Source organism: Petromyzon marinus, chromosome 9, assembly GCF_048934315.1.
Source record: "Petromyzon marinus isolate PM22_M1 ecotype Great Lakes invasive population chromosome 9, UKy_Petmar_22M1.pri1.0, whole genome shotgun sequence".
Taxonomy (NCBI): Eukaryota; Metazoa; Chordata; class Hyperoartia; order Petromyzontiformes; family Petromyzontidae; genus Petromyzon; species Petromyzon marinus.
The window spans coordinates 15111912-15138227 of NC_133675.1; the positions used below are offsets into that span (position 1 = coordinate 15111912).

A 26316-nucleotide genomic window follows, 5' to 3' on the forward strand; every position below is an offset into this window, starting at 1 on the left:
GTGATATGTTACGATAGTTCAATGCATGTATGATACGTAGCTTTAGCAATTTCATTTTAGGGTTACCACGATACAATACGTTTAATGCATGTTAAAAGTTTTTATAGCAGATAGGATTGTTTCCTGAAAAAACTTTCTATGAAATTGCAGTTCATATAGGTAGGCTAAGAATTTACCTTGTTTTTTACTTTACATTTTACTGTGCAATACAGTATTATAATTAATAAATGCATACAGTATATAGTTTATACAGTACGGTACTGTAAATTGCTCTGTTTTGCTAAATTATCACCATTCTCTAAGACTCCTGGGTAGGCTAGGCCATCTTCGACTTACGATATTTTTGACTTACGATGGGGTCGTTGTAGTGCATCTCCATCGTAAGTAGAGGACTACCCTGTAGTGATGATTTTTGGTATAGACGACTGGAAGTCTTCCACTGAAAAATATTTCCTTTAATTGCCTTTTCATAACCTGGCTGCGTCTGCAGTGACATAGCCAAGGTATATTCATGTTTTATTCATCGAATGCGTTTTTCAAAGACAACGAGAATTACGATACAAAAGGGCGATAACCAGGATTGAGGTCACGCTAACTTCTTATATTGCAGCTGGGATTAACAGCCTTAAGACTTTCAACAGATGTCACTAATTGGGGCCAAGTATTCCTGTAATTAACGAGGGAGTTGGGATTGAACTCTCATTCAATCTCAAAGTCTCAGAGGCTGATGAGATCCTGGGTGATATGCACCTGTCTACATCTGTTGTGTCTGTCTCTATAACGTTCTTACAACATCAGTGTTTTATATATATGGCTGGAATTGAAATTCAGATTGTATTCTGGGGAAACAAACTTGACCATTCTTCCAGTTTTGAACACATAATGAGCAAGGAGAAGATAGGATGTGTTTAATGAGCCATTATCATCTCGGAGTTGCTCAAGTGTGTGCCTGGCAGGTGTGAATTATGTAATTATGGTGGGGAGAGGTGGTACATTGTTTAGTGGCTTGTGTCACGATCCTAGCAGCCTCAGTTTTGTTTCTGGGCATGCACAACGTTGATAGTGAGTGGAAGCTGAAAGTGTCTTGGGCACCTCCGAGGGGACTCAGCATTAAATTAATAACCAGCACAGTCTTGTGTACTGTACGTTAGCGCTTTGGAGACATCACTCCCTTATCTGACCACACTACCTCTCTGTGTGCGTCATGTCGACCCTAATAAGTACATGCCAACAGCACTTGCCCTGTTCGTCTTTCGGGCTAAATGGGGGATCTTTTTCGCCTGGTAGCTATCCAGTGGCCCTGAAATGCTGATTCACGGTAAAGTTGCTATCATTATCTTCATCACCTTTTTCACGTTTGCTCTCTAGTACCTGCGGTCTCTGAGCAACTTCCGCGCCGAGCAGCCACACCAGCACGCCATGTACTACCTGCGTCTTCTCATGACAGAACTGGCCTGGACTAAGGAGGAGCTTCGCGATGCACTTGAAGGTGGGGCCACCACTCAGTGCCACGCCACGCATCACCACACCATGCCACGCGACACCACACCCTGCCACGCAACACCACGCATCACCACACCATGCCACGCGACACCACACCCTGCCACGCCACACCACGCATCACCACACCATGCCACGCGACACCACACCCTGCCACGCAACACCACACCACGCATCACAACACCATGCCACGCGACACTGCACCACGAGACACGACACCACCACACCCTGCCACGCGACACCGCACCACGAGACACGGCACCACCACACCCTGCCACGTGACATCACACCATGCCACGCGACACCTCGCCACCCCACACCATGCGACACCCACACCACACTATGCCGCGCCACGACACACCACACCATGACACAACACTCGAAGCCACTCCAAGCCCATCCGTGCCCCAACATACTACGCCACATCACCTCCATGCAATGCACATAGCTACGCACAGAACCAGTTAATATTTCTATAAACTGTAACTGGTATATGCTTGCAATATTGAGGTGTAATATTCATAGTTTAAGAGAGTCAATGGGACTTGTCTGAGACGCACACATATGCTGCCATTGTTTAATAGACTCATGGCAAGCTCTTCATGGCAGTTATCGCAATGTGTTATTCTGACACAGTAAGCAAATCAACTTGGAATGTTTGCACTGTCTTGTTCGGCTTCAGTTCAGTCATACACCGTAGTGGTTGCACTCTGAAGCGACCGAATAAATTATCTGCGGCTGTCAACCACTTTCGAAGAATCCGCAAGGTTGAGTGACTCTGCAGGAAGTGAGTGACTAGTCCAACCATACGAACGTGACATTTCCATCACTGGCTCGGGGCTTTCAATGGGGATGAGCACTGCTCTGTGCTAACTAGAGCAAGGAGAATGACCTGCACAGCGTTGGGAAGGCCCTAATCCAACAGTGGCTTTACAAAAGAACTGCATATTTACAGCCACAGTGCGTTCGCATGTGTGTGCGTGTAGGACCGCCCTATGCACAGGAGCCAATGGTGTTATGCGCGACTGGCCGCTCTCGTTTCAGACGTCACCGTATCCTGCCTACAGGCATTCGTGCCGCAGCTGCTGTCCAGGTTGCACATGGAGTGCCTCTTTCATGGGAACGTGGATAAGGAGGTGCTGTACAGACCCCACCCCTAAAGCTGCCACAGCTCGCTTCGACTGCAAGACATTTGCAGTCCCTTTAACATGTTTTGCCGCCCCAGATTTTTACCCCATTGAGGTGTCACGCAAGAGCAGTGCAAACGCTCGTGGCAGAGAATGGCCCTGGAAGGAAATACCACAGAGAAATCTCTGGATGCCTTGAAGTGACATCTGGTCCACACATTGAGGCAGCATTTTTCCACCCAGCCTGTCACATGACAGTCAAATCAGAATTTTTTCAGAGCTGGAATTTGAGCAGATTAAGTACAAAACCAAATTTAATGTGATGGGATTTCTTTGTGCAGTCATTGGCGGCCAGGTACACGCCCCTCCCGCATGACCTTTCACTTCAGAATCGATTTGATTTGCTTTAGAATCAATTCCGTTCCGATGACATAAATATACATAAATCGGAATAAAAACTGTACGTGTACGTCATCATAATGGGAAAGGGTTAACATTGGCGTTGCTTGTCGACAGCAAACCAGCAGCGTATGACATGGGACAGCGAGAGGTTGCAGTGCTGCTACACTGAGCACTGCTACTAGTGCAGAGGTTGTGGCGGGTGAAGGTGATGGCGCTCGCCCACGGTTTGTGCGCAGGGTGCCCTGGAGACGATGGCCATGGTGGAGGACACGCTGGTACGGTTGGCTCACAGCAAGCCACTGCTACCCAGCCAGCTCACACGCCACCGTGAGGTGCAGCTGCCTGACGGTACGATGCTTTGGTGAAAAGGATGGCTGCCTGGCAGCCGAATCGAACGAATGAGTCAAATTAAATGTGACATTGCATTCTTATTATTGTATCTTTAGTCTTCTCAGGGTTTGAATCTGTAGTGTTGTGTGCTGATGATTCTTCTTTACTATTTTGTGTCTCCCTTGCCTCACTTTGTCCCACTGTCGTTTGTGTTTCTCTCACTATCCCTGATCTTACAAAGAGTTTAACATTCTGTCAGGCCAAAGGAGGAGTTATTGAGGGAGATTTTTGTCCTTTTATTTATGCAGCGATTAACAAACTGCACTTTGAACTCGGCAACCTGAATTTCGGCCCCGGCTAACATCAGTTGCGAGTGATATCTAAACCTGTCCTAAGATGTACCGAGGTCAACTTGGCCTTAAATGGCTATCTGGCGCGGTGCGTTAACATCATTGACATCAGCACTGCGGAGACTTTGACAGCCGTGCATTGTTCCCACCACACCACCCCCATCGTGCACTGTACCGATCGTAATAAGTGCCCATGAACAGATTCACGGCTCGACAATCTACAAAAGGTTACACGCGGATCCCGTTTTTTTGTGCGCGTGCGCACACTTCAGGCCGTTGGTTCGTGTACCAGAGGCGTAACGAGGTGCACAACAACTGCGGGATCGAGATCTACTACCAGACGGACCTGCAGACAACGCACGACAACATGCTGCTTGAGCTCTTCTGCCAGATCGTGTCGGAGCCCTGCTTCAACACCCTGCGCACCAAGGAGCAGCTGGGTGGGTGCACGTACACATGCACACAAACACACGGATAGACTTGCACCAACAACAACAATCGCCTTTCACCACACAGTGGCGGTGACATCACCACGGCGCTCGTGCCAGGCGAGGTGCACTTTCAGGCCACGTGCAGTGTCAAAGGCTCGCCTGGCAGGAAGTCACAGAACAGACTCAAGTGTTACGAGTTGATATACGTAAAACACACGCATGCACACACGCACGTGAACTTGCACACATGCACGCATGAGTACACACACACATTCATAAGCACATGCGAATATACACCCAAATATGTTTCTCTATGAAATTTACAACCATGCCATTCACAACTCTCACGAACCACAACACTAATTCATGCCTTCCTTAAGCCACACACCTCTTGGGCACTTTATAAAAAACTGTTTTGCAGACCAACTCAGGATGCCTATGGCCTCTGTCGAATCCAGACTCTAGTCGAAAGCTCCTGGCTTAGGCGACTAGTTACCATTTGCACCGGCCAAGCATTAGCTGCGTACTGAGCGTGCGCCCGAGCTAAATGAGCACGAGTGCACGTGGCTTCTCACAACTGAACGGACCACTTTTACCTACCGTGATGCGTTGTTACTTTGCGGCCAACGGCAATAACGCGGCGTGGGTTTCGTGTGTCCGTGGGCGCCGGCGGCGCCAGGCTACATCGTGTTCAGCGGGCCGCGGCGGTCGAGCGGCGTGCAGGGCCTACGCTTCATCATCCAGTCGGAGAAGCAGCCGCACTACCTGGAGAGTCGCGTGGAGGCGTTCCTGCACGCCATGGGGCGGCACGTGGCCGACATGACGCCCGACGCTTTCGCCAAGCACGCGAGCGCCCTCGCCGTGCGCCGCCTCGACAAGCCCAAGAAGCTGAGCACCGAGTGTGGCAAGCACTGGGGAGAGATCATCTCGCAGCAGTACAACTTCGACCGAGGTCCGTTCATGCCGGGTCTCGGGAATAGGGCTGGCGGGGGGTTCTCCCTGTGTTGTGTCGTTCGTTTGTACGCCCCGTGGTGTTTTGGTTTCGTTTGTTTCGTTCTGATCAGACGATGCGAATTCGAGCAGCGATCGATGTCCCTACAGAGAGGTGTGTGCGCTCGGCACACTGTTGTCGTTGTGTTATGACACGCGGCACTTGTCAAGGTAAAGGAATTACTCTTCCTCAGATTGGCGGCTTCGATTGATTTGATGGCCCACAGATCTGGAGAATAGATTGCCGTGGAAAGAGCCAAATGAGATTTGTGAGCGTTAAAGCGAACCGCCGAGCAGTTATGCATTTCTGCTGCTTCCAGCGTATTGTTGTGAGTTTTTGAATATTTCTTCAATAAAAGTACAGATACCAAAAGGCAGGTATAGGATAATAAGTATGAGCAACGTATATGGATATTAGAGCTTAGCTCCCGTAGACAATTCGAGCATGGGGTGAACAATCGCAGCGTACGGTGACACCCCTAGAAAATTAGCGTGCAAGGTGATGCCAACACACCCGGCATTTAATCATTCATCCCCCTTGCAATTCAAGCAATTGTTAGAATTTAGAATCACGATTTGGATTCAAGATTCAAAAATGTTTTTGTCCATTTGCATTGCATAGTCTCGATGAGACTGCAAGATTCGTTACAAGTTATATACTACTTGTACAAATTTAACATCGTTTTTGCATGCGTAATTCTGATGTGTGCATCATTGATGTTAATCTTTGCATTGATGCCCATAGTATATGACAGATCTTACGCTGGACTTTGCTAACACCCGTGCAGAATCGTGATTATTCTGAGTGCATTGCAAAGTAAATGCCAAGCGTTATTTTTTGACAGCTGCTGTGAATTCCGAATTATCGTCTGTGCTGCCTTATTGCAGTGATTTGAACATCGAATTAAATTTGGGGTGTTTTTATCCCATGAATCAGTATTCTCCCTGAACATGTCTATCACTTGACAAGCACTTTGTTGGGCTTGACATCTGATTTGTTAGTGAGCTGGGTTTTAAATACAGCGTGAGCCCATGAGTTACTGTCAGCCACTGTGCTTGCATTTAATGTCCCCTGATTGAATTGCGGAAAAAAGCTTCTGACACTTCATTCTTAAGAACTTACTTTTTTATGCGTTAATAACTTTAAATACAAGAGATGAAAGTATTGCATCCTTCCTCCAATAGATTCAACTTGGAATTCATGAATACAGCCTTTAAATATTTCAATTGCTGTACCTTGTTTAATATGCACAACGAATGTATGCTGTGGATTTATTTCTTTTCAGACAACATTGAAGTAGCTCATTTGAAGACACTGACCAAGGATGACGTCTTTAAGTTCTACCAGGTGCGTCTGTCCATTCTGAGCATCAGAGGAGTCCTTGAAACGAGCACCGATTCACAAGATCAATAATAGCCAACCCAATGGTCCCAAATAAATGTTAAAAAGTAAAATATAAAAAGGAAACAAATGTTAATAGCTGAATATTCACAAACTTTGCCACTTTCGGTCAGCCAAAAGTATGCATTTGCCCCTTGTGCATGAAACCGGAGCCTTTTTTACATGATAAGAAAATAAACCGATTTAAGCTGCTCGTGTAAAACCAAATGAAAATGATGTATTTCTTAGCACAAGGTCTGATGTTTTTAGTCTTAATTGCTTCCGCCGAGCCAGTTTGTACACATTCGCGTAAAATGGATTGTTGATAATATGCCACCAGTCCTACTTCCACAGAACTGCCCATCTTTGGGTCTATTTTTTGTGTCTGTACGTACGTGCGTTCTTGCACGCATGTGGGAACAGCTCTGTGGATCCTGTACTCTATGATCTATAACCCTGAGTAAGATCTCTGTCTCCCCCAGTGAGAAAAGGCGGCCAGGCGTATTGGCTACAACCACCCCCTCATGTGTCATTACATTCTAAATAGATGTTCACTAATAGATACTAATTAACAACACTTGCCCCTACAATTAAGCTCAAAGGGAAATTCTATTTGAATGTGTGAGTGCACATGCTGATGTATGTGCTTGCATTCTTGTGTGCATGTTTGCTTTTGTATTCATGTGTATGTGCGTATATGCCTGTACTTGTGCCTCAAATATTGGAAGAAGTCACCCCTGTGAGTGGCTGGCTGAGGTGCCATCTGTTGAAGTACCTGAAGGCGATCCGGAGTCTGAGACCAGGAAAGGCAGCGGGCAGAGATGATCTCCCAAGCGAAATGCTGAGGGAGGGTGGCGTTTGTGCACAGACTACCCTATATGACATCATAACAACAGTCTGGACCACTGGACGGGTTCCGCAGGATTGGAAGGATGCCCTGGTGGTCCCCCTTTTTAAGAAGGGGGACCGCACAGACTGTAACAACTACAGGGGCATCTCACTCCTAAGTGTGCCGGGAAAGGTCCTGGCAAGGATTATTCAACATCGCCTTGCCAGGCACGCTGAGGAGAGGCTTGCGGAGCCCCAATGCGGTTTCAGGAAAGGGCGGTCCTGCACAGATGCCATATTTTCTGTCCGTCTGCTACAGCAGAGGTGTCGGGAATTCCAACAAGACCTACATCTCTGCTTTATTGACCTGGTCAAGGCCTATGATACCATCAGTAGGCCTGGGCTCTGGGTTGTTCTTCGTGCTTTGGAGTACCTGACCCTCTGCTCACGATCATTAAGGACCTTCATGATGGTGAGCGGGCCCGGGTAAAACTACGTGGCCGGGAGTCAGAGCCATTCCCTGTACACCTTGGGGTGCGACAGGCATGTCCACTGGCTCCCACATTATTTAACATCTATTTTGACCACGTAGTTCATGAAGCCTTCAATAGCTGTACCAGGGGAATCTCCATATGGTACAGATATAATGGGAGGCTGATCGATGCCCGGGTGCGGTCAAGGGATGGCTTCCTATTGCTCAACCACATTATGTATGCTGATTTGGTAATAGCTGCTCATTCAGAGGAGGAGTTGGAGACGCTGCTGCTGAGACTGAAGCGTGCCACTAAGAGGTGGGGCCTTACCATCAGCCCCACCAAAACTAAGCACCTGCCTGGGTATTTTGTACCATCGGACACTCCACCCCCACAACTCCCAATCGGTGATGGGGCAGTTGTGGAGAGAGTGGAGAGTTTCCCATACCTGGGCAGTGTGCTTATGACCGGCTCCAGTTTAACAGCAGAGGTCTCCGAATCAGTCGAGCGGCAATATCTTTTCATCGGTTTCGTAACGCTGTGTGGAAGCTATCTGGTCTGTCGCTCCGCACTAAGCTTCAGGTCTTCTCGGCCACGGTCATTCCCTCCCTTCTCTACGCTTGCGAAACGTGGACCCCCCTAATGGAACATCTTTGCCGGTTAGAAACATTTAGGCTGGCCTGCCTACGATCCATCCTGGGTTTAACCAGACTGGATTGTAAGGAGCTCACAAATCCTTGAAAGATCTGGGCAAGGTCCCATCGGTGAGCTCCTCCGGCGGGCAAGGCTGCGATGGCTGGGTCATGTAGCCCGCATGCCCTGCCACCGCATGCCGAAACAGCTTTTGTTCGGCCGGATTGAGGGGGCTAAACGGACGCGGGATGGGCTAGAGAAGAGATGGAGTGATGTGGTACAGGAGGACGTGGAGCTGAGTGGACTTGCCGATGACTGGTACCAGCGGTGTTAAGATCGGCCTCTGTGGAGGAGGCTCGTGAAGGACGGTACTGGGCAGTTGGAGGTAGTCGCCCTCCAACAACAACGGAGGGCGGAGGAGCGGCGCTCACAACAACGAGCACAGCGGGTTGGCACAGTAGGGGGCACAGGTGGTGCATCAGCCAGTCATCTCAGTCATCTTAGTCGACCCGTGGCACCTGGGTCTGCCCCGTGACCTGCCAGCGGGCATTCGACACTTCACGTGGCCTCAGGGTGCACATAGCCTGGCACAAGCGTTGTGGTGACGTCACCGCCACTTAGTGGTGAATGGCGGTTGTTGTTGTACTTGTGGATGTGTGTATATATCTGCTTGTGGGGAGCGGTAGTGTTTATTGGTTAGCGCCACCGCGTAACGATTCTGACGATCCGAGTTCGATTCCCGCTCCCAGCCAACATCGGTGACGAATATCTGAATCTGTTTTGGGAAGAGAAAGGCGGCTGGCCGTAGTATTGGCCACCCACTCAGTGTGCTGTGCCGGCCTTCATAGGTGCTCGTTAATAGCACTTGCCCCAACAGTTGATTAAAGGCTATACGGGGACCTTTGTGTATATCTGTGTGCTTGTTCGTGCTACAGGAGCTCCTGTCGGTTGACGCAGCTCGACGCCACAAGATCTCTGTCCACGTGCTGTCACGCGAGATGGAATCCTGTAAGCAGCCTCTTTTAGCACCCAATCATTCACTCGCCCGGTTTTGTCGATGGTTCGTCCATTCCGATTGTGCTTGAATTGGAATGGTAAATGTAATAACTTTTCGGCACGAGTTAATTTACTCATCACATTTTCAATTCAAGTCTTCCACCCACACATCCATTAAAAATGTCACGACTATATTTTACAACGAATCAAAGAATTAGTGTGCTATTTAAGCAACTTAAAATAGTCCAGTTGATTTACATTTTTGGATTTAATGCACTCGATTTCAAGTTCTCAATGCAATAATAGGCTGAGTCTCCCAACCCTTTGAACTACCAACTTTCGAGTGAGTCAAGAGGAACTACAGCGCCATCCAGATGAACTTTAAATATTTAGTGTGACAATTATAAAACGCTCCTGCATAAGGTCACAGAGAATTAATACTGACAGTTGTCTGAAATAGAATCAAGATTATTGCTCTATAATTACGTACGTATGTAGAATTTCTTCCGCACCTTATGTAGCCAACCGTAGTAATCAGAGGTATAGTTCGTGTGATTTTGCAGTTGTGTGTAGCAAGTGTGGGGGGTGGTGGCTGAGGGTGTCGTGTCCCGTGCTCTGGATGCTCCAGGTCCTGTTGTCGGAGAGTTCCCGTGCCAGAATGATGTGAGCCTCACACCCGCACCACCTTTGCCCCAGGTAACAGGATGCCCGACCGCTGTCTCTTCTATCATTCATATCTTCTGCAAAGTTTATTCACCACACTCGCTCGAGCGCGCCTCCCAACACTGGTATTATTTTATGGTGCAGTTTATTTCAAGTCAAATTATCTTCCTGCTCAAGTAAGACCCAGTGTTTCTATATTAATGAGTGGTAGACGGTGTTCATCTTCCATTTGCAGTCAGCCACATTTGCAATGTTGAATTCCCATGGCATGACATGGTGTGCATGTTAAGATAACATGTCCCACTTGTGCCTATGGCAAGCAACTGAACCTGTATCTATATGCCATCACACACTTAGTTGCATGCTTGCAGACTTCCACATTTTGAAGTCAACTCCGAAGTTGTGATCTCACTCATCACATGAGCAATTGGCTTGCACTTACCTGTGTTTATGGCCGAGCTAGCAGTGGAAAAATCGGCATTGCCATGGTAGAGGTCGGCGGTGACCCCCTCGAGACAACCAATGTTGGAGTCTCACAAACTGGCAAATGACGAGTGATGGGCCGCTGTGCCTCAATGCTCTAAGCGATGCACTCTGTTCGTCAGCCTACAGTGATCGAGGACACCAACGACTTCAAGCGAGGCCTCCCCCTCTTCCCACTCGTAAAGCCGCTCTACGGCAAGATCACGGCCAAGCTGTGAGGGGCGCAGCAGAGCCTGCCACTGCATGTGGCACCCATGCAGGGCTCGTCAGATGGTGCTCCCACCTGGAAAGTCTGGTGGCCGTTTCAGCCCCACGTCTGAAAGGTTTGGTGCAGGGGTTTTGACTGGTGATACTTTGAAATCGAGGTGGGATAAGCAAGCATTTAAAGGCAACACGTTCCAGGGTCACAAACATGGTTTTTCATAGGATGTCAATAACAGTTATATTGGATATCACCACAAGCAGTTCCAGAAAAACGAAATACTAAACTGCCCCCACCCATTTAGAAACATTTACTCCATGGTCAAATAAGACAATTGTTTCCCATCAGCTTAATGGTAAAATGGGCAACTAGGAATTGTATTGATGGTCTGCTTATGATGGCAGCATGAATTAGCATGAAATAGTAAATGGCTAGAATGCCCCTTGGAATAGAAAGGCCCTCTACCCGTTGTGATGTAAACATGAGCTGAACATAAGACCCTTTCCATTTTTCCCTGTTACTGCAGTTTGACCTAAACATTTGACCAGAAGTTACACAGCATGACATTGGTTTGGCACTATGAGCACCTGCACTTAGGTCCAAAGGGTAAGCCAGGGCATCTGCAACATACCGACCCGTTTGAGGAATACAGGTCTGCTGCCTGTAACCAAAAGCAGTGGCAGCATGGTAGGAATTAAAGAGATGTCCACCACCATCACACGTCAGCTGGTCAGTTAGCACTGCTAAGTGAATTACTCAGGTCATTACTGAAGTAGCAACCTGTACTTATTTCCCAGTACAGTAAAACCTTGGATTGTGAGTAACTTGGTCTGCGAGTGTTTTGCAAGATGAGCAAATTTTTAAAATAAATATTTGATAAACGAGCGAGGTCTTGCAATACGAGCAGTAGGGTATACGCTTTGTCTGCCGAGTGTCACGTGATCACAACTGATATACGAGTGCTTTGGATTACAAACACGTTTCCGGAACGGATTATGCTCGCAATCCAAGGTTTTACTGTACATCGGTTTTCCTTTTGTTTGGCTATGAATGCAACTTACATTTGTGTGTTAAGTTTTAAGTCTGAGTTAAACATGAATGCAGTACTTCACAAAACCTTTTCTATTCGTCCGTGGCGGTGATGGCCCCATTGGACGAGTTGCGTTTCTAAAAAGCAATACCAATTAAACCTTTGCAAGTGGTACTGGTGAGGCTAAAACACTGTCCGCAACATCTCCCTTTCGTGTGCAGATGGCCTGTCTTCATGCAACCCATGTGGCTACAGTAATAATAATGTGGCTCAGCCTGTTAATGGTTCTCTAGCACGTTGTCATGCTGCGTCTTTTTTTGCAAACAGCTTAACAGACCATTAGCGTGTGTGGGCAGTGTCCAAATTATTTTGAAAAAAATACATTATCAAGCATAAAGATTTAAAAGTATGCTCTGTGCAAATATCACATAATCAGTATCAAGCAGTCCATACCATTAATCTGTACATGATTGGCATGCAAATACAGCTGTGGTGTTCAAACATTGCTACGCTCACCAGGCCCTAGTGCCGAACCCAAACCCTTCACATTAACATTTGCCCGTAGCCTTTACATTTATCACAGAAGTGTGAAATGTTCCATACTAGATGAGCAGTCAAAATGCTGAAAAAGTGAGATGGTAATCAAAATGCCAACCTAATATTCAATTTATATTAAAGGCCCATTTATATGTAGAGTAATACCAATATAAATGATAATGGGGCTTGAGAGGGCTGAGATATTGCAAGGTAAAGTCGGCACTTTTAACATGTTATTAAAACCAGCGATGAACCCTTGTTCAGTTTCACTTCTCATGGTCCTTAAGAAGTGAAATACCTCCGATTCATAAAAAAATTTACGTCTTGCACAAGGCTGTCAAAACATAGTTTTGCAAACTTGTGTCTATACAAGTCAGCCGTGTTAAGCTATTATACCTGTTTATAACTTTAAAAGGTAGCAATTTAAATTTTTAGATAGCAATAGTTTTTTAATTAACAGTAATGCCCTCCTCCTTGCCTAGATACCCCAAGAACTCACCCCAGGCAGGAGATTGGGAATCTGTGCAGGCTCTTAAATCTGTCATTGAATAAAAAAATACACATATCAAACCATCCTGCACATGAACAAGGACGTAGATTGTAGTTAAATAATGAGCCTTTTTGCTTCACAAACATTTCAGCACTCCATGTGCTAATTAAGTCGGTCACCATTCTTTACCCACCCCCCAGCATAGCACCATCATTTTTTAAACTTGCTGCACCACATTTAAACAAGTCAGAACAGTTGGATGTGCATCGTATCCGTGCATTTCCGGACAAGTTTTGAAATACAGTCGTCTTCTACCTGGTTTAACCTCTGCATTGATGTTCTAGGCTAAATAATTGCGTGTCCATTCACTACATTAGCAATCTTACTCAAATAAGCACACCACTTAATATTCGAATATTGAGTTTCCTGATAGTAAAGCAATTTGGCCATTTCATGTCTTTAACAATGCTCTTCAGGAACACACCACCAATAACCACGTTTATCTATTGCTGCTCATGAAAGTATTTGACTAAATATGAAGACCAGGTACAATGCCAATTAACATGCAGTAGAAAAAAAATCTGCAATGTGCAATCATTTAACTGATAAAACCAAGAATTCTGAGCAAGTGAACAATGGATGCATGTTAAACTATGGTCTGGTGAGTGGAAATCACAGTTGTGCCACTACCCATCTGTCTTGTCTTCACTGAGGTGCACAAATTCCCCCAATAAAACCAAAGCCGAAGTCTTCAAACCAGAGTGCTGTGACCAACGGCATGTGCACAGCCTACAAGACATCACTGCACACGTGGAATATAGCTTGGCCCAGCCAAGTGCCATCTGTTGAAGGCATGACCACTCACACCATCTGGCTCTGCCAATACCAAGCCAGTCTGAGGGAGATAAGAATTAAAAAATTAATGTTTTATTTTAAGTTGTTACACGAAAGATTTTTTGAAATGTTTAAATAAAAAATAAAATCTAATTTGTTCATTTGTACATCTTCATATTTAAAACTATGACATGTGTGATGTAAACTACAGCTACTGCAGTTGTATTTATTATACAAAAAGTACTAATCTTTGGGATGTAATTTCTTAAAGTTGCAAATTAGTTTTACCACATGACATCACCACGATCTCAGGTGAATGTACACTATTAACCAGTTCTGTACTATACAAAGTGTGAATAAATTACCACACACACTTTCAAATGTTTGGTTCATTTTTATTTCATATTGACTATTTTTGTAAAGCCAAAAGCAGTACTTTTAAAGACCATATTAAATCCTGAAAATAACACCAGTTTAAATACAAACAACGAGCCTGTAATGTTTTAGTGCGGAGGTGTCTGTACTTAACAATTCATTAAATGGGGCACAGGTAGAAAAGTTAAAACGGCAAATGGGGCTTACAGGGAAAAGCCCCGTGCTCTCGCGCACTAAATCACCATGACCGCTCTTCGTGCATGAGGTTGATGTAACAATGCATTGACCCACACTTGATATCTTTTCAGGGTGGAAGTTTGCCACAATCGTGGCCAATCACAGGTTTCCCCTGCAACGTAAATTTGTTGCTCAACCCAGGGATTATAAAAAAAAAACCCCCATGAGCATACGAGCACCATGGGAAAGGGGCCACGGTCGCAAGCCCCCAGGCGTATTTAGGCGTCGTGCACACGACGCGTGCACACGTTGCACCGGATTATGAATAAACACCAGCAGCTGTACACAAGTCAAGAAATAAACGCATGGCACTGCCACAAATGCTGTTAGGCTATATTTCAACTCTTAACGTTCTCACCATTTCATAAAAACAGACCACAGCCCCCCCCCCCCCCCCCCCCAGTCTCCAATTCAAGTGGTCGTTCAGCCTCATTCCTAACGCAAACATGAGTACCAAATTACACATTTACCGAATGACCACTGGGAATGACGCAGAAGGGTTACACCTCATAAAACATGGTAGAGATACAATGTGTTAGCCTTCACAAGCCCGCACAATGCAGGATAGCTCAAGGGTAATTGACCAATCATGCATTGACTAACTCAAGCAACACCGCTAACAGATGGAAAACCTGATGTAGAATTTTGGGGAAAATATAATTTAAGATATTGACCCAGAACAGGTGGGTCCTGCAAAGGTCATGCATATCAATAAATCCCCCTTACAGGGGTGACTTTTTATATATGTCACAGCATGTCATACTAAATGAAGCAACGTCAGTGAATAAGCCCAACTATTTGAGTTCCTTGTACATGTGTGATTAGAGCCAAAATAGCTATAACTGTACATGGTTAAACCCGTCAAACAGCTGTAACAGCCGCAATGTTTACTTAGTGCTGCGTGTACAAGACCTTGTCACTGTGCCTTACTGGGTTGCCATGTGCCAGGGAAGTAAACGGTTAAGGGGTAGGAGGGAGTCAGGGTTACAGAGGGCACCAACACAACCAGGATTGGAGCAGGCATGCCCTACCGTCCGAATCGCACGTGGGTGCCCAGCTATTTAAACCAGCTCAAAGCCAAATCCTCGTGCACCAAAACAAATCCTACTGCACTTCCACAGAGCAAGATCTCTGCCGAGTTAGCAGCTTCTCCGATCTAGCGGCATGCAGCATCCACTACTGTGGGCGGAGTACATTCTTCTGGGATGAAGAAAACACTGCATGTGTGGATCTCAGCAAATCTGACACAGATCCATACCCCTCCTCTTGGATCTGGATGCGGAGGGAAGTCTTCAGCTGCAGCCCCAGGAACACGCACATGTTGTGCGAGCTGAGTCGGAGTGGGTCGAGGGAGCCATCAACACCATGCCCGCTCAGTCATGGCAGGACCCTCTGTCAGGCTGGAAACCTCCCCCACTGGTAAAAGCATTTGTTTCATTCATTGCATTATATAGAACCCATAACTGTACAATTCCAATGAAGGTATGGGCTGTGTTATTTCTGCTTTCGAAAATATACTACCCCCACACCGAGACAGAACCATAACACAAACTCTTCAGAGACGTTTTGCTATTTCCTACCACGGCTGGAATAGGTCGAATAATTTTCTTTCCCACTTGCCCTCAATTCCCCTTAAGTTTTCGACATCGTTTATTTTATTTTTTAAGACAAAAGAGACCGCGTCTTGGTGCGCGCAAGCTATCTCCCGCTGCTACTTAAGGGACTTTATGAACGAGTCCAGGTTGTACTCAGAGTCGTACTGCTCCTGGTCCCACAGGTCTCCCAGGTTCTCCAGAACAGACTTTATGGTCTCCTTCTTGGAAGCTCCTCCGCTTGAGGGAGCATCCTCCGACAGACCACCCTGCTTCACGCAACCAGAGAAAAACGTGCAACAGTGAGGCACTGCTCTAGTAACTGTTGGTGGTAATGGTGCAAGCGGTGTTTATTGAGAGATCGCGCTGATGGAAACGGTGCTGATAGCGGCTCGCTTGTAGCGAGTCCCGACGGTAACCGTGCTGGTACTGAAGGAGTTGGTGGGAAAGGTAACTACAGAATCAGAATCTTTATGTATACTGGAGGAATCCGATAATCTATTAAGCCGTTTTTCACAGATGTCCAGTATAGCAAGTGTTGATACTTATTTTTCAGATAACTATATGGTAATGATCATGGATGGTTTATTTTTCAGATAACTATATGGTAATAATCATGGATGGTTTTACCCAAGATGACAATGTTAAATAGTGAAAAAAGAGACTGTGCTAAGGGCAAAGGTGCTGCTGATGAAGATGCTGGTCACAGTGGTTATGAAAATGGTTCAAAGAGGACAATGGTCTTGACACAACCATGCACCAATGTATTTCCAAGTGAAATAATAGCGAATTATTTCATACGCCCACTTATTTCAAGTAGTAACCAAAATTCACTGTTGTTGGCCACATAAAATTGCAACAACGTAAAGTTAATATCTGGTGGTACTGACAAATGAAATATCTGGTCCAGGCTCAGGGACTCAAGGCAATGTCGCTTTTGGCTGTGGTGCTGACTACTATAAACAAGGGGGGGGGGGGCAATGATGCTGGTGATGAGGATCCTGGTAGTGAGGATGATGCAGATGGCTATGGTGTTCATCACAGCGGTTCTGTTCAGGGTAGCGACGGATCTGACGGCCATGCTCCTGACGAGCGTGGTGCTGCCAAGGATCCTGGTAGTGAGGATGATGCAGATGGCTATGGTGTTCATCACAGCGGTTCTGTTCAGGGTAGCGACGGATCTGACGGCCATGCTCCTGACGAGCGTGGTGCTGCCAAGGATGCTGGTAGTGAGGATGATGCAGATGGCTATGGTGTTCATCACAGCGGTTCTGTTCAGGGTAGCGACGGATCTGACGGCCATGCTCCTGACGAGCGTGGTGCTGCCAAGGACGATTGGGCACCTTCTCGAGGGTGAAGAGGTCGAGCAGCTGCTCGGTGCCCATGCTCTGCAGGCTGGCATTGTCCTGGTTGATCACGGTATTGGCGATGCTCAGCTTGAACTTTTGCAGCCCCATGATCTTCTCCTCAAGCGTACCACGCGTGATCAGGCGGTACACGTTCACCACGCGTTTCTGCCGGTGCAAGCACACAAGCACGCACAGCCGTGAATACGGAGGCCGTGCCACCGACCAACTTGTCACAATGTCCTCCCGAGCTTGGGTTCCCACCTCTAATTGTTGTGGCCCTCCAAGAAGCATTCAAAAACCACTCAACCTGCCAACCAGAATTGGGCATTACCAGTTATGAACAAGAGGCTAATTGGATGGCATCGCAGGGACTCAATAAGCACGATTAACAAGGGGCCTTGATAGATTCGTCAATAACAGTGTCTTAAAAATAAATAGTATATAGTAGGCAATGGCCCTTCTTCACAGCAGAGGCGTGTGCTGTGAAGGGCCATGGCCAAAAACATATTTTGTATGTTTTCTTTCTTAAGGCAGTATTATTGATTGCTGCGGAGTTTTTTTTGTTACATGTGCTTGCGCACCACTGCCAACGACGCAATATTATAGAATAATGTTTTACGAGCAAAGTGGAGGGAAAGCAGATGTGTTGTTGCTAGACCAGAGAAAGTTGTTCGCGCAACCTTGGACACCTTTGATTAGCACAGTTGGCTAGGTACGGTGCGAAAGAAGTTCAACATACGTACAAGCTATGAATTTAGTCATTAAAATGTGTTATTATACATCTGATAAATGCCTCCAATTGTGTTTAAGAATGAATAAATTATTTAGCCAGATTATATGCAGATCATATGCAAACATGACCTTTAACGAAACAAATTAGATGTTAAACGAGAAAATGTACTCAAAACACAACGGTGCAAAACTAAAGAAAATATTGTGGTAAAAATTACAACAAAAAATAATTATTTTAGGGGTAGTTTGGTGGTGATTCATGACTAACACCACATTCCCACACCTCCCCAACGGAAGGTACGAAGGGTGGCATGACCGGTAATTGAAACGACCGAAGTAGTCCCGGAAGACCGCAGGACAAGTCACTCCGCGAAACATTGTGTCGACAAACCAAGCAGGGTAACCAGAAGCGAGGTGGAGTGGTTTGGTAGTTGACGTTACTGCCGTCACAAGTACCACTGTGGCGGTGGGTCGGGGCGGTTCGCTGCACTCGCCCCTGTACGGCAGCAGCATGCGGAGGAGGCTCACCTGCCCGATGCGGTGCGCACGGTCCATGGCTTGCAGGTCCCTCATGGGGTTCCAGTCGTGCTCCACGAACACGACGGTGTCGGCGCCCGTCAGGTTGAGGCCCAGGCCGCCCACGTGGGTCGTCAGCAGCAGCACGTCGATTGACGGGTCGTTGTTAAACCTGCCCAGGGGGGGTGGGGGGGGGGCATGCACACATTTGTGTCGCCTCGGGGCACAAGCAGTGCTTCGCACCGGTAAACCAGCACCCCCTGGAGAAATTGGGTCAAGAATAATACTGAATTGTTACCGATTGAAATTTAGTTTCAACAGCGACTTCATTCATAGATCCATTCCGAAAGGTGCTTTTGTCAGGCATTACACATTCTTCACAGCTTCACTTATGGTACTGTCAGCTGCCAATTACAGGGAGTTATGCAGAAATGTATGTAATACACTCAAACTGGCATTAGATGGTAAGAGCTTAATAACCTCTCTTTCCAGATCCTCCAGTATTGTGAAGGTGGTTTTTTTACCCCACACACACAAATTCTCAAAAAAGAATTCACAAAAAAACTCAAGCAGATCGCTCTTGAAACCAAATATCAAGACTCAATTCGTGCTTTTCTTAACGAATATATATATTATTCATACAGTTTCCTGCTAATTTACATCAAGACGCCCCCTTCCGTTGCATATTGTTTATTCTATTATCGCTTCCCATGCATTGTATCACTGTCTTCCACACAAGCCAAAACGTAACCTTAAAAAAATGAAGAGTGCACTGCTGTGCGCACGGAATGTACCGCGCAACGATGGAGTGTCTCTGGCCGGCGGGCACGCTCCCGTCGAGGCGCAAGTAGGTGACAGCGGGCAGCTGTGGCCGCAGCAAGTCGTTCTCCACCATGTCCAGCATGCTCTTGAGCTGGCAGAAGATGAGCACGCGGTGCTGGGCGACCACGGCCTCGGGGCCGCTATCCACACCACCCGCACCGCCGCCGCCACCCAAACCACAGTCCAGCAGCAGCTGGGGTGGGAGTGGGAGCCGCAGGGAAACGGGAGAGCAGTGACAGGGAAAGAGGTGGGAGGAGAGGAAGGGAACCGACAAAGGAACAGTAGGGGAAAGGGGAATGGAGAGAAAAACAGGTATAAACCAGAAGGGTAAAGAGAGAAGATTCAAGAGGTGAACAGAGGGGCAAACAAGATAGGAACAAGAAGTAAAATAGGAGGAATGGGATAGTAACCACAGGAAGGCAAATGGGATGGGAGCAGAAGGGGAACGAGAGTGAGATAAATCGTTGAGACATGTGAGCGGCAACTGGATTACATCGTCACGAGTTGCCAAAACAAAGAGCCGACATCATCATGATGAGGGGCGTGGCACGAGCGGATGACCCAATGGTCACAGAAAGGGCTGCAAACGGTACCTGTTTGAGTGCAGAGAGCTTGGGCGCGTGCTGGATATCGCGCAGCGATGATCCGTGTGTGGCCAACTCCTCGCAGATTCGCTGGAACTCTGGGTGCTGCAGCGTGAGCACCAGCGCGGGGTGGTTGCACAACTTGCGCAGGTACTGCAGAGCCTGGCCGGAGGGGGTGAGAGGGGAACAGTGCTCATAGCAAACCACTGGCTGTGACGTTAGCAGCAATGTAGTACCTACCCCAGCATACTCGACTGAACCACAAACATGGTGGCACATGAGCAAATATGTATCACTGCTATAGCTTAGTGTGGTTATTGTCTAATTATGCCATGCACTAATATCAAGGCATTGAGTCAGCACGTTCTCTGTTCACCATTTATTCAAAACTATAAACGTTGATATTTGAATATGGTTCCGAAAGAAGCAGAGTGTGTGTCATGGCACTTTGCACTATATTAAGAACATGGGTAAAAATGAAGCGATTAAGTTAAGATATCATTAAAACACTACAGACCTTACACATGCTAGTGATGGCGGTCAGCAACGTGTATTCAACTTTAGTGTGCAACATTTATGAAAGCAACATCGAACGAGGCAATGTGGAAAAGCCACTACAATAAGCACACCTAGACAAATTGCCGTAGGGCAATGGTAAAAGTCGTACGAGCGCTTTAACATTTTTCACTTTTGGAAACTGCATTGATGGACAAAGTGCTGTGGTAATTTTTCTACATGGCACGGTGGTGGGGGGGGGGGTCTTCACGATTAAACAGACGCACAAAAATACCTGGAAGACGTGCCCGGTGGCCTTGAGCTTGGTCTTGTCGCTGGGCTCTGAGGACAGTTTCCCCGAGGATATTGTGTCGTCCAGGTCGTGCTTGGCTTGCGAGCGCGCAAAGTCCTCGTACAGCCGCACCTGCAGCACCCCGCACACCCACCGTGGCGCAATTCGTGGCGGTCATGCGCAGCCGGAACTCAAGTAAATTTAACGGTTGCAGTTTTACCAACGTAGTGTCTTCAGAAACGTATTTTTAGGTGTACGGTGTTTACCGTTAGTCCAAGTGGCAGGCCCGCGAGTGGTGTGGTTAAGTATTGGTCCTCTTTACCCCAAGATATCTTTTATGGCTTTACTTGAAAAATGTAATATATTCCAGCTATTACATGTATTGAACATTTCCAAATTGTTACCAACTGTTTTACCGCTACTGCCTGCAAGTGATAAAATAACCACCACTTTGTGGGGATATCAACCCCATAATGGAATGTGGAAGTTCCACCATCTATTTAGAGCATCAAACCCACCCATGTTCCTGTAAGATACCGGGCGAGTGCCACTGGTCTGGAATAGCATGTGCGTATGCGCGTGTATGTGGTTGCAAATAGTGCACGAGTGCTGTTAGCACCTCTTAAGGCTGGCATGGCACACAGCATTTAACTCACCAATGCTGTTGTTTCCGCAATGTATGAAGTACTCATTTAAGGCAGAGTTAACCGAGGAGAGGCCCAGGACAGGTTGAAATATTTACGACTTAATAGACCATGAGCAGGAATTCGTGACAGTGCACTAACCACTGCGCTACCGCTCCCCGTTTGCGAGAAGCACACACCTGCAGGGGACTAAGGGAGCAGTAGTAATCCTGAATGATCTTTGGAGGCAGATCCTGCAGCACGTCTTCTTTCATGCGACGCAGCAGGAACGGCAGCACCTGCCTGTGCAGTGCCTCCATGGCCAACACACCTGCACGCAGCCAACATGGGGACATGTGCCACATCCACCTGAGACTATGCCTCCAAATCAGGGAATCTGGTGTTGTCAACTGGTGTGGTGGGGGGGAGGGGGTGTTTGCATTTCCGATGGAGCCCCATCGCAAACTCAAGATGAGTTGCGAAAATGTACCGGTCCCAAACTAGAAATGGGGCAAACACTCATGTTCATCAGTGGCCCTGACGCAGTGGCAGAAATTACACATTCCCATGACAGAGGGCCAATCGGTCCCTGGGGCAAACACTGTTGACTTTCGCGATGCACAACAACGAAACCACTTGCAAAAAAAAAAAGCAGTGCCCCTGCCTCAGCAAAGCAACTGGTGTTAAAATGCTATATCGGATGTACTACTGTGTTTGGGTGGTGCCCATACCAGCCTCCTGCTCCCTGGACGAGCTGCGTGCATCACGGCTAGCCAGGATGGGCTTCCCGTAGCGCGCCGCAAACTGGTGCTCAGTGCCCAAGAAGCCCGGCATCAGGAAGTCAAAAAGGGACCACAGCTCCAGCACGTTGTTCTACATAAAGACATGATTGGGGATGGGCAGGGAGGATCGACAGGGGCAGGATTTAATTATTACTTTAACAGTCGACTAATACCACACTGGCCTTCCTTGCAACGGGGACTCGCGTCTCAAATTGGCTCTCACGTGATTATGAAGTTCTTGCACCAAATATTCGAAAAACAACTCCTCTTTGGCAATCATTTGTCGAGCTTCATGTATCTGTACAGTTCAAAGTAGGTGGGATGTTAATACAGGTCTGCCAACATATGGTGCTTTGCCTATGTCCTTGGGAGAAACTTAATTAGCAAATGTTTTAAAACCAATGTGTTTGACGCAATAAAATCACTGCGATTTTTACTTTTTTTAAACAAGATACTTATAGCAGGACAAACTATGCCTTGCACTAACAAACTCAAGGAGGGTTGCCAAACTGACGAAGAACATCCACTGGGTTAAATCCCACCCTCACACCTGGATTGGAGTGCCAGACAGAATGAGCCTGTGGTTGGCGGTCAGTTGCTTTACGGCCTTAGAGAGCTTTGTTTTCCCATTCTTGATCATGTGACCCTCATCCAGAATGCAGTAGTTCCACTTGATATTCCTGCCAGAAATGCAAGCACACGGCCACAAATTAGAGTTAAGAGGGCGACGGGCATGAGCATGACCGTTCGGGAGAGGAAAGTTGTTAAAAATCGGACAGGGTCAATTCAACCACCCAAATGAAAGCGGTTTCCACACTCGGCAGATGCGGGCATTCCGGAAATTCCACTGTTGCTTCTTTTACCAATACATGCGACATGTGAAGCCCGTTACAAACAGTCAATGGCGATTTTTTTTTTTGCCGTAGAAAGTTTGTATTCACCGCAATATAGCACTGTTGCACAATGAATGAACAAGCGCTTATCAATTTGGTGTCAAATAAAGGTTACTCACTTGAAAAAATCGATGTCGTTGCGCACCACGTCGTAGGAAGCCACCACCAGGTTGTGGTTTTTGATGTACCGCTGAAGGCTGCACACGTCAGGTGACACGATAAAGCGGCCAGTCACTCCAATAGAGCAGAACGCACAGTGCAGCAGCAGGCATGTGGCCGGCTGCCTCAAGAAGCTTAATGATTAATGATGATATTTAAGCAATGAGCCAGTATGGCCAAGAACATAAGTTCTAATCCGAGTAGCTGCTTGTTATTAAACCAGGTGAAATGTCCATGTTTGTCTCATACTCACGCAGGGCTGCCTAGCCTGAAGGACTAAACTTTCTAAAATAGACACCAAAACCAACATGCCAGTAATTACTCTTTTAGGAGGAAGAAAAAGGGCGCCATCTGATGTTGCGTGATGTGCGAGATGCCAACTGAAGAGACTGTAAAAAGTAGTTGTGTGATGTCATCTGCTAGTACCATTCCCCAACATGTGGCTCTGAACTGCAAAATTCTATAAGGTTGTTACTTCATCTCACGATATTACTCCTGATAGCACAACAGGAACATAACTGGTGATTAAATAATATAGAAAAAATACAAAAATGTACTACAAAAACATAACCTGTAGATGTTATAAGCCTCATCGAATAACATACCAAACCACATCCAACAGAAGCGCATTTTCTTAAAGACAATGAAAGTTATACATCTCTTGGCAGAGAGTAAATAGGCAAACAAAAGCAGGTGGGAAAGACTAATGAAAAAGGGCACAGAGCAGATATTTCACTTGTCGGTAGTATCTTGAAAGGGTTTATAATTCAAATTGATACTTGGATGTGATAACTATTAAAAAGTTGACCACATTAAATTCACATGCTTTTGACCACAGAAATAAACCGGCAACGCGAATTGTTATGGCCACTTCAGTTGGTACGGACGAATAGAGGCAGCACCGGGACCGATAGTTATTTAAATGAACATGGGCAGGCCTCTCACCGGATTCTCTCAGAGGGCGGACCAGTGTAGTGCAGAGGGTTGAGGAATTCTCGGGGACAAAACTTGTGCACCTCGTCCACCCAGTGTCCGGTGAGCGTGGGTGGGCACACGACCATGGACGGAAGCGTCGCACAGTCCGCCGCCTGTGTGCGCTCATACTCCTGAGCCCTGCACGCAGCAAAGGCACCAGCAGACGACATTTACAAAGAGACGGGAGCGGCGTGCTTACAAACACAAAAGATGCTTCCGTTCAGCCTCGCAGTGCACTCTGATGGCAAGTACTGTCGGAAATCAGTTATTGAACCCTTCGAATCCAACGGTCGGGTTTAGCCCGACACTCCCCATTCAGCTGTTCAATCGGTTCAATGTCAGGATTTTCCTAGCCTTTGATGCTCAATGGTATATTATACAGGCTGTGGGCAGCAGAGGGCGCTCGTATTTAAGGTTGGATAACGGTGTAGGAATTCAGACGGAGGGTTTCTCTCGCGGTTCAACATGGCAATAGCTGCTCGACCTAATGTGCTGCACGTAATGTTGACACCAACGCCAGACTTCTGGGGACGTTAGCAAATAACGATACTGACCAAGATGTCGATGTTGGTAAAAAAAAAGATTCCAAAAAACTGAGTACTTTAGGTCTATAATAATGGACAAAAGATTAAGAGCACCATGTCCAAGAATAGGACTTCCAAAATAAATGTAAAAAAGTTTCTTTATCATTCCAGGGCTACTTCGACATGTCATCTGGGTATAAACACTTTTTACAATCCTAAAATTGGTTGAGAAGTACCAAAACAGCAGACAATAGAAGATATATTTTTATATTATTGGTTCTTTCGCTAAAGTCACATAGAAAGGAAACAATAAAATAATAAAAATATAAAGCAATAAAATTCTAACGACGTTTCGACTGCAACACAAGCAATCATCATCAGGTGTAAAAACCACAGCAAGAAAAGTGGCGGGTTTTTTTAACGTTAGCACCACAGAGAGCGATTTGGCAGTTATTCAGATGGACAAGTCCATCTATGTTCGGAAAAGAGGGGGGAGACGAAAATAATGGATGGGGTCTGAAAGCCACCATAAGCGTGAACAATCAATTAAGACCCGAAATGGCTTATCAAATCCTTCCAATGATTGCTAAGCCAGAATCCATCTTCTCGGTTGAAATTGTCTCTGCAGTCACGAAAGCTTTAAATAAAAAAAATTGTTAAAATAAAAAAGCACTCAAACAGCCAGGCTTGATCCAGGAAAATAGATCCAGGGTTGATGTTCACACACTGCACCAAGTTCTCATTTTATGCCGAGGTCATTCTAAGGGAAGCTTTGACGAGGATCAGATATCACTTGCCGTTGATAAGCATGGCATGGCCAGGTATCAAACTCGGGACACCAGGTTTACAGCATCGCACACCACAGTGTACTTACTCATAAATGGAAGCTGTATACAGATACACACACTGACCGAGTGATTTTAAAATCGTGTTACCGTAAGTAGTGGTCGCCGGCAAGGATGCAGATGGACTGCAGGGTCTTGCCGAGCCCCATGTCATCGCACAGGATCCCATGCAGCTTGTACTTGTTCAGGAACGACAACCAGTTCACTCCGTCCTACAAAACAAGCAGCATGGTGGCCATTCAGCCCCGCTCATATCACATGCACAAAAAATTGGACTCGATCCTATGCTTCTCCGATTTTCAAGTATTGCAGAAACAAATCGCAATCACGGCAGGGTGCTGGATACCCGAGGTCCATTCAGTGTCAGCACAACATCTGCACCACAGCTTAACTGGACGAGCCTATAATACGCAGTGCATGTGGGACCAGTTTTCCAGACAGCATCTCGTCTTTTGAGAACTAATCTATTTTGAGGTATTTTGTTTCAGCACACTTTTTCCCTGCAAGCGGCAATTGTCAGCACCTTGCCGACGTCAAAGGGGCTTAGAAGTTCCACCCTCTCAACTGAAACAAATCCTGTGTGCTCCGTGTACACACACACACATGCGCACCAGACCGCGCAGCCAGAACAAAATTAAACTATTTCATCACGGATGTCGGCATACACTGAATACAGAAACAAAAAAAAGTGCACACTGTTACTTGCATGGTCAAACATAAATGTTTCACTATTATATCCCAAATCTTGACTTAAAGCTTTCGTGACTGCAGGAATTCATATTCCTGGGTCTTTCGGTAAAGTCACGGAGATAGGTTCAAAGAAAATAAAAAAATATAAAAA

At 46.4% G+C, this 26316-nt stretch overlaps 2 protein-coding genes across 3 annotated transcripts in view; one reads left to right on the forward strand and one right to left on the reverse strand.

Annotated features, from left to right (window-relative positions):
- IDE (insulin degrading enzyme) overlaps positions 1-14061 on the forward strand; it is a 56154-nt gene extending 42093 nt beyond the window's left edge. The window contains exons 17-25 of the mRNA XM_032950324.2: positions 1369-1489; positions 2545-2636; positions 3266-3377; positions 3982-4149; positions 4820-5092; positions 6417-6478; positions 9381-9453; positions 10070-10137; positions 10710-14061. Of these exons, the coding sequence (XP_032806215.1) occupies positions 1369-1489; positions 2545-2636; positions 3266-3377; positions 3982-4149; positions 4820-5092; positions 6417-6478; positions 9381-9453; positions 10070-10137; positions 10710-10805 (1065 nt within the window). The 3' untranslated portion in view covers positions 10806-14061. The remainder of the gene's footprint in view (positions 1-1368; positions 1490-2544; positions 2637-3265; positions 3378-3981; positions 4150-4819; positions 5093-6416; positions 6479-9380; positions 9454-10069; positions 10138-10709) is intronic.
- The window catches only part of BTAF1 (B-TFIID TATA-box binding protein associated factor 1), a 54949-nt gene continuing 42687 nt past the window's right edge, over positions 14055-26316 (reverse strand). The window contains exons 28-39 of one of the 2 annotated variants that reach the window (XM_032950323.2): positions 25566-25687; positions 24077-24244; positions 23092-23169; positions 22630-22759; positions 22029-22170; positions 21498-21628; positions 20678-20806; positions 19897-20049; positions 19276-19496; positions 18494-18653; positions 17228-17398; positions 14055-16153 (exon numbers count right to left, since the gene is read on the reverse strand). In XM_032950323.2, coding sequence (XP_032806214.2) covers positions 16004-16153; positions 17228-17398; positions 18494-18653; positions 19276-19496; positions 19897-20049; positions 20678-20806; positions 21498-21628; positions 22029-22170; positions 22630-22759; positions 23092-23169; positions 24077-24244; positions 25566-25687 — 1755 coding nt within the window. In that variant the 3' untranslated portion in view covers positions 14055-16003. Of the gene's footprint in view, positions 16157-17227; positions 17399-18493; positions 18654-19275; positions 19497-19896; positions 20050-20677; positions 20807-21497; positions 21629-22028; positions 22171-22629; positions 22760-23091; positions 23170-24076; positions 24245-25565; positions 25688-26316 lie in introns of both variants that reach the window. The other variant, XM_032950322.2, reaches the window with a different exon arrangement.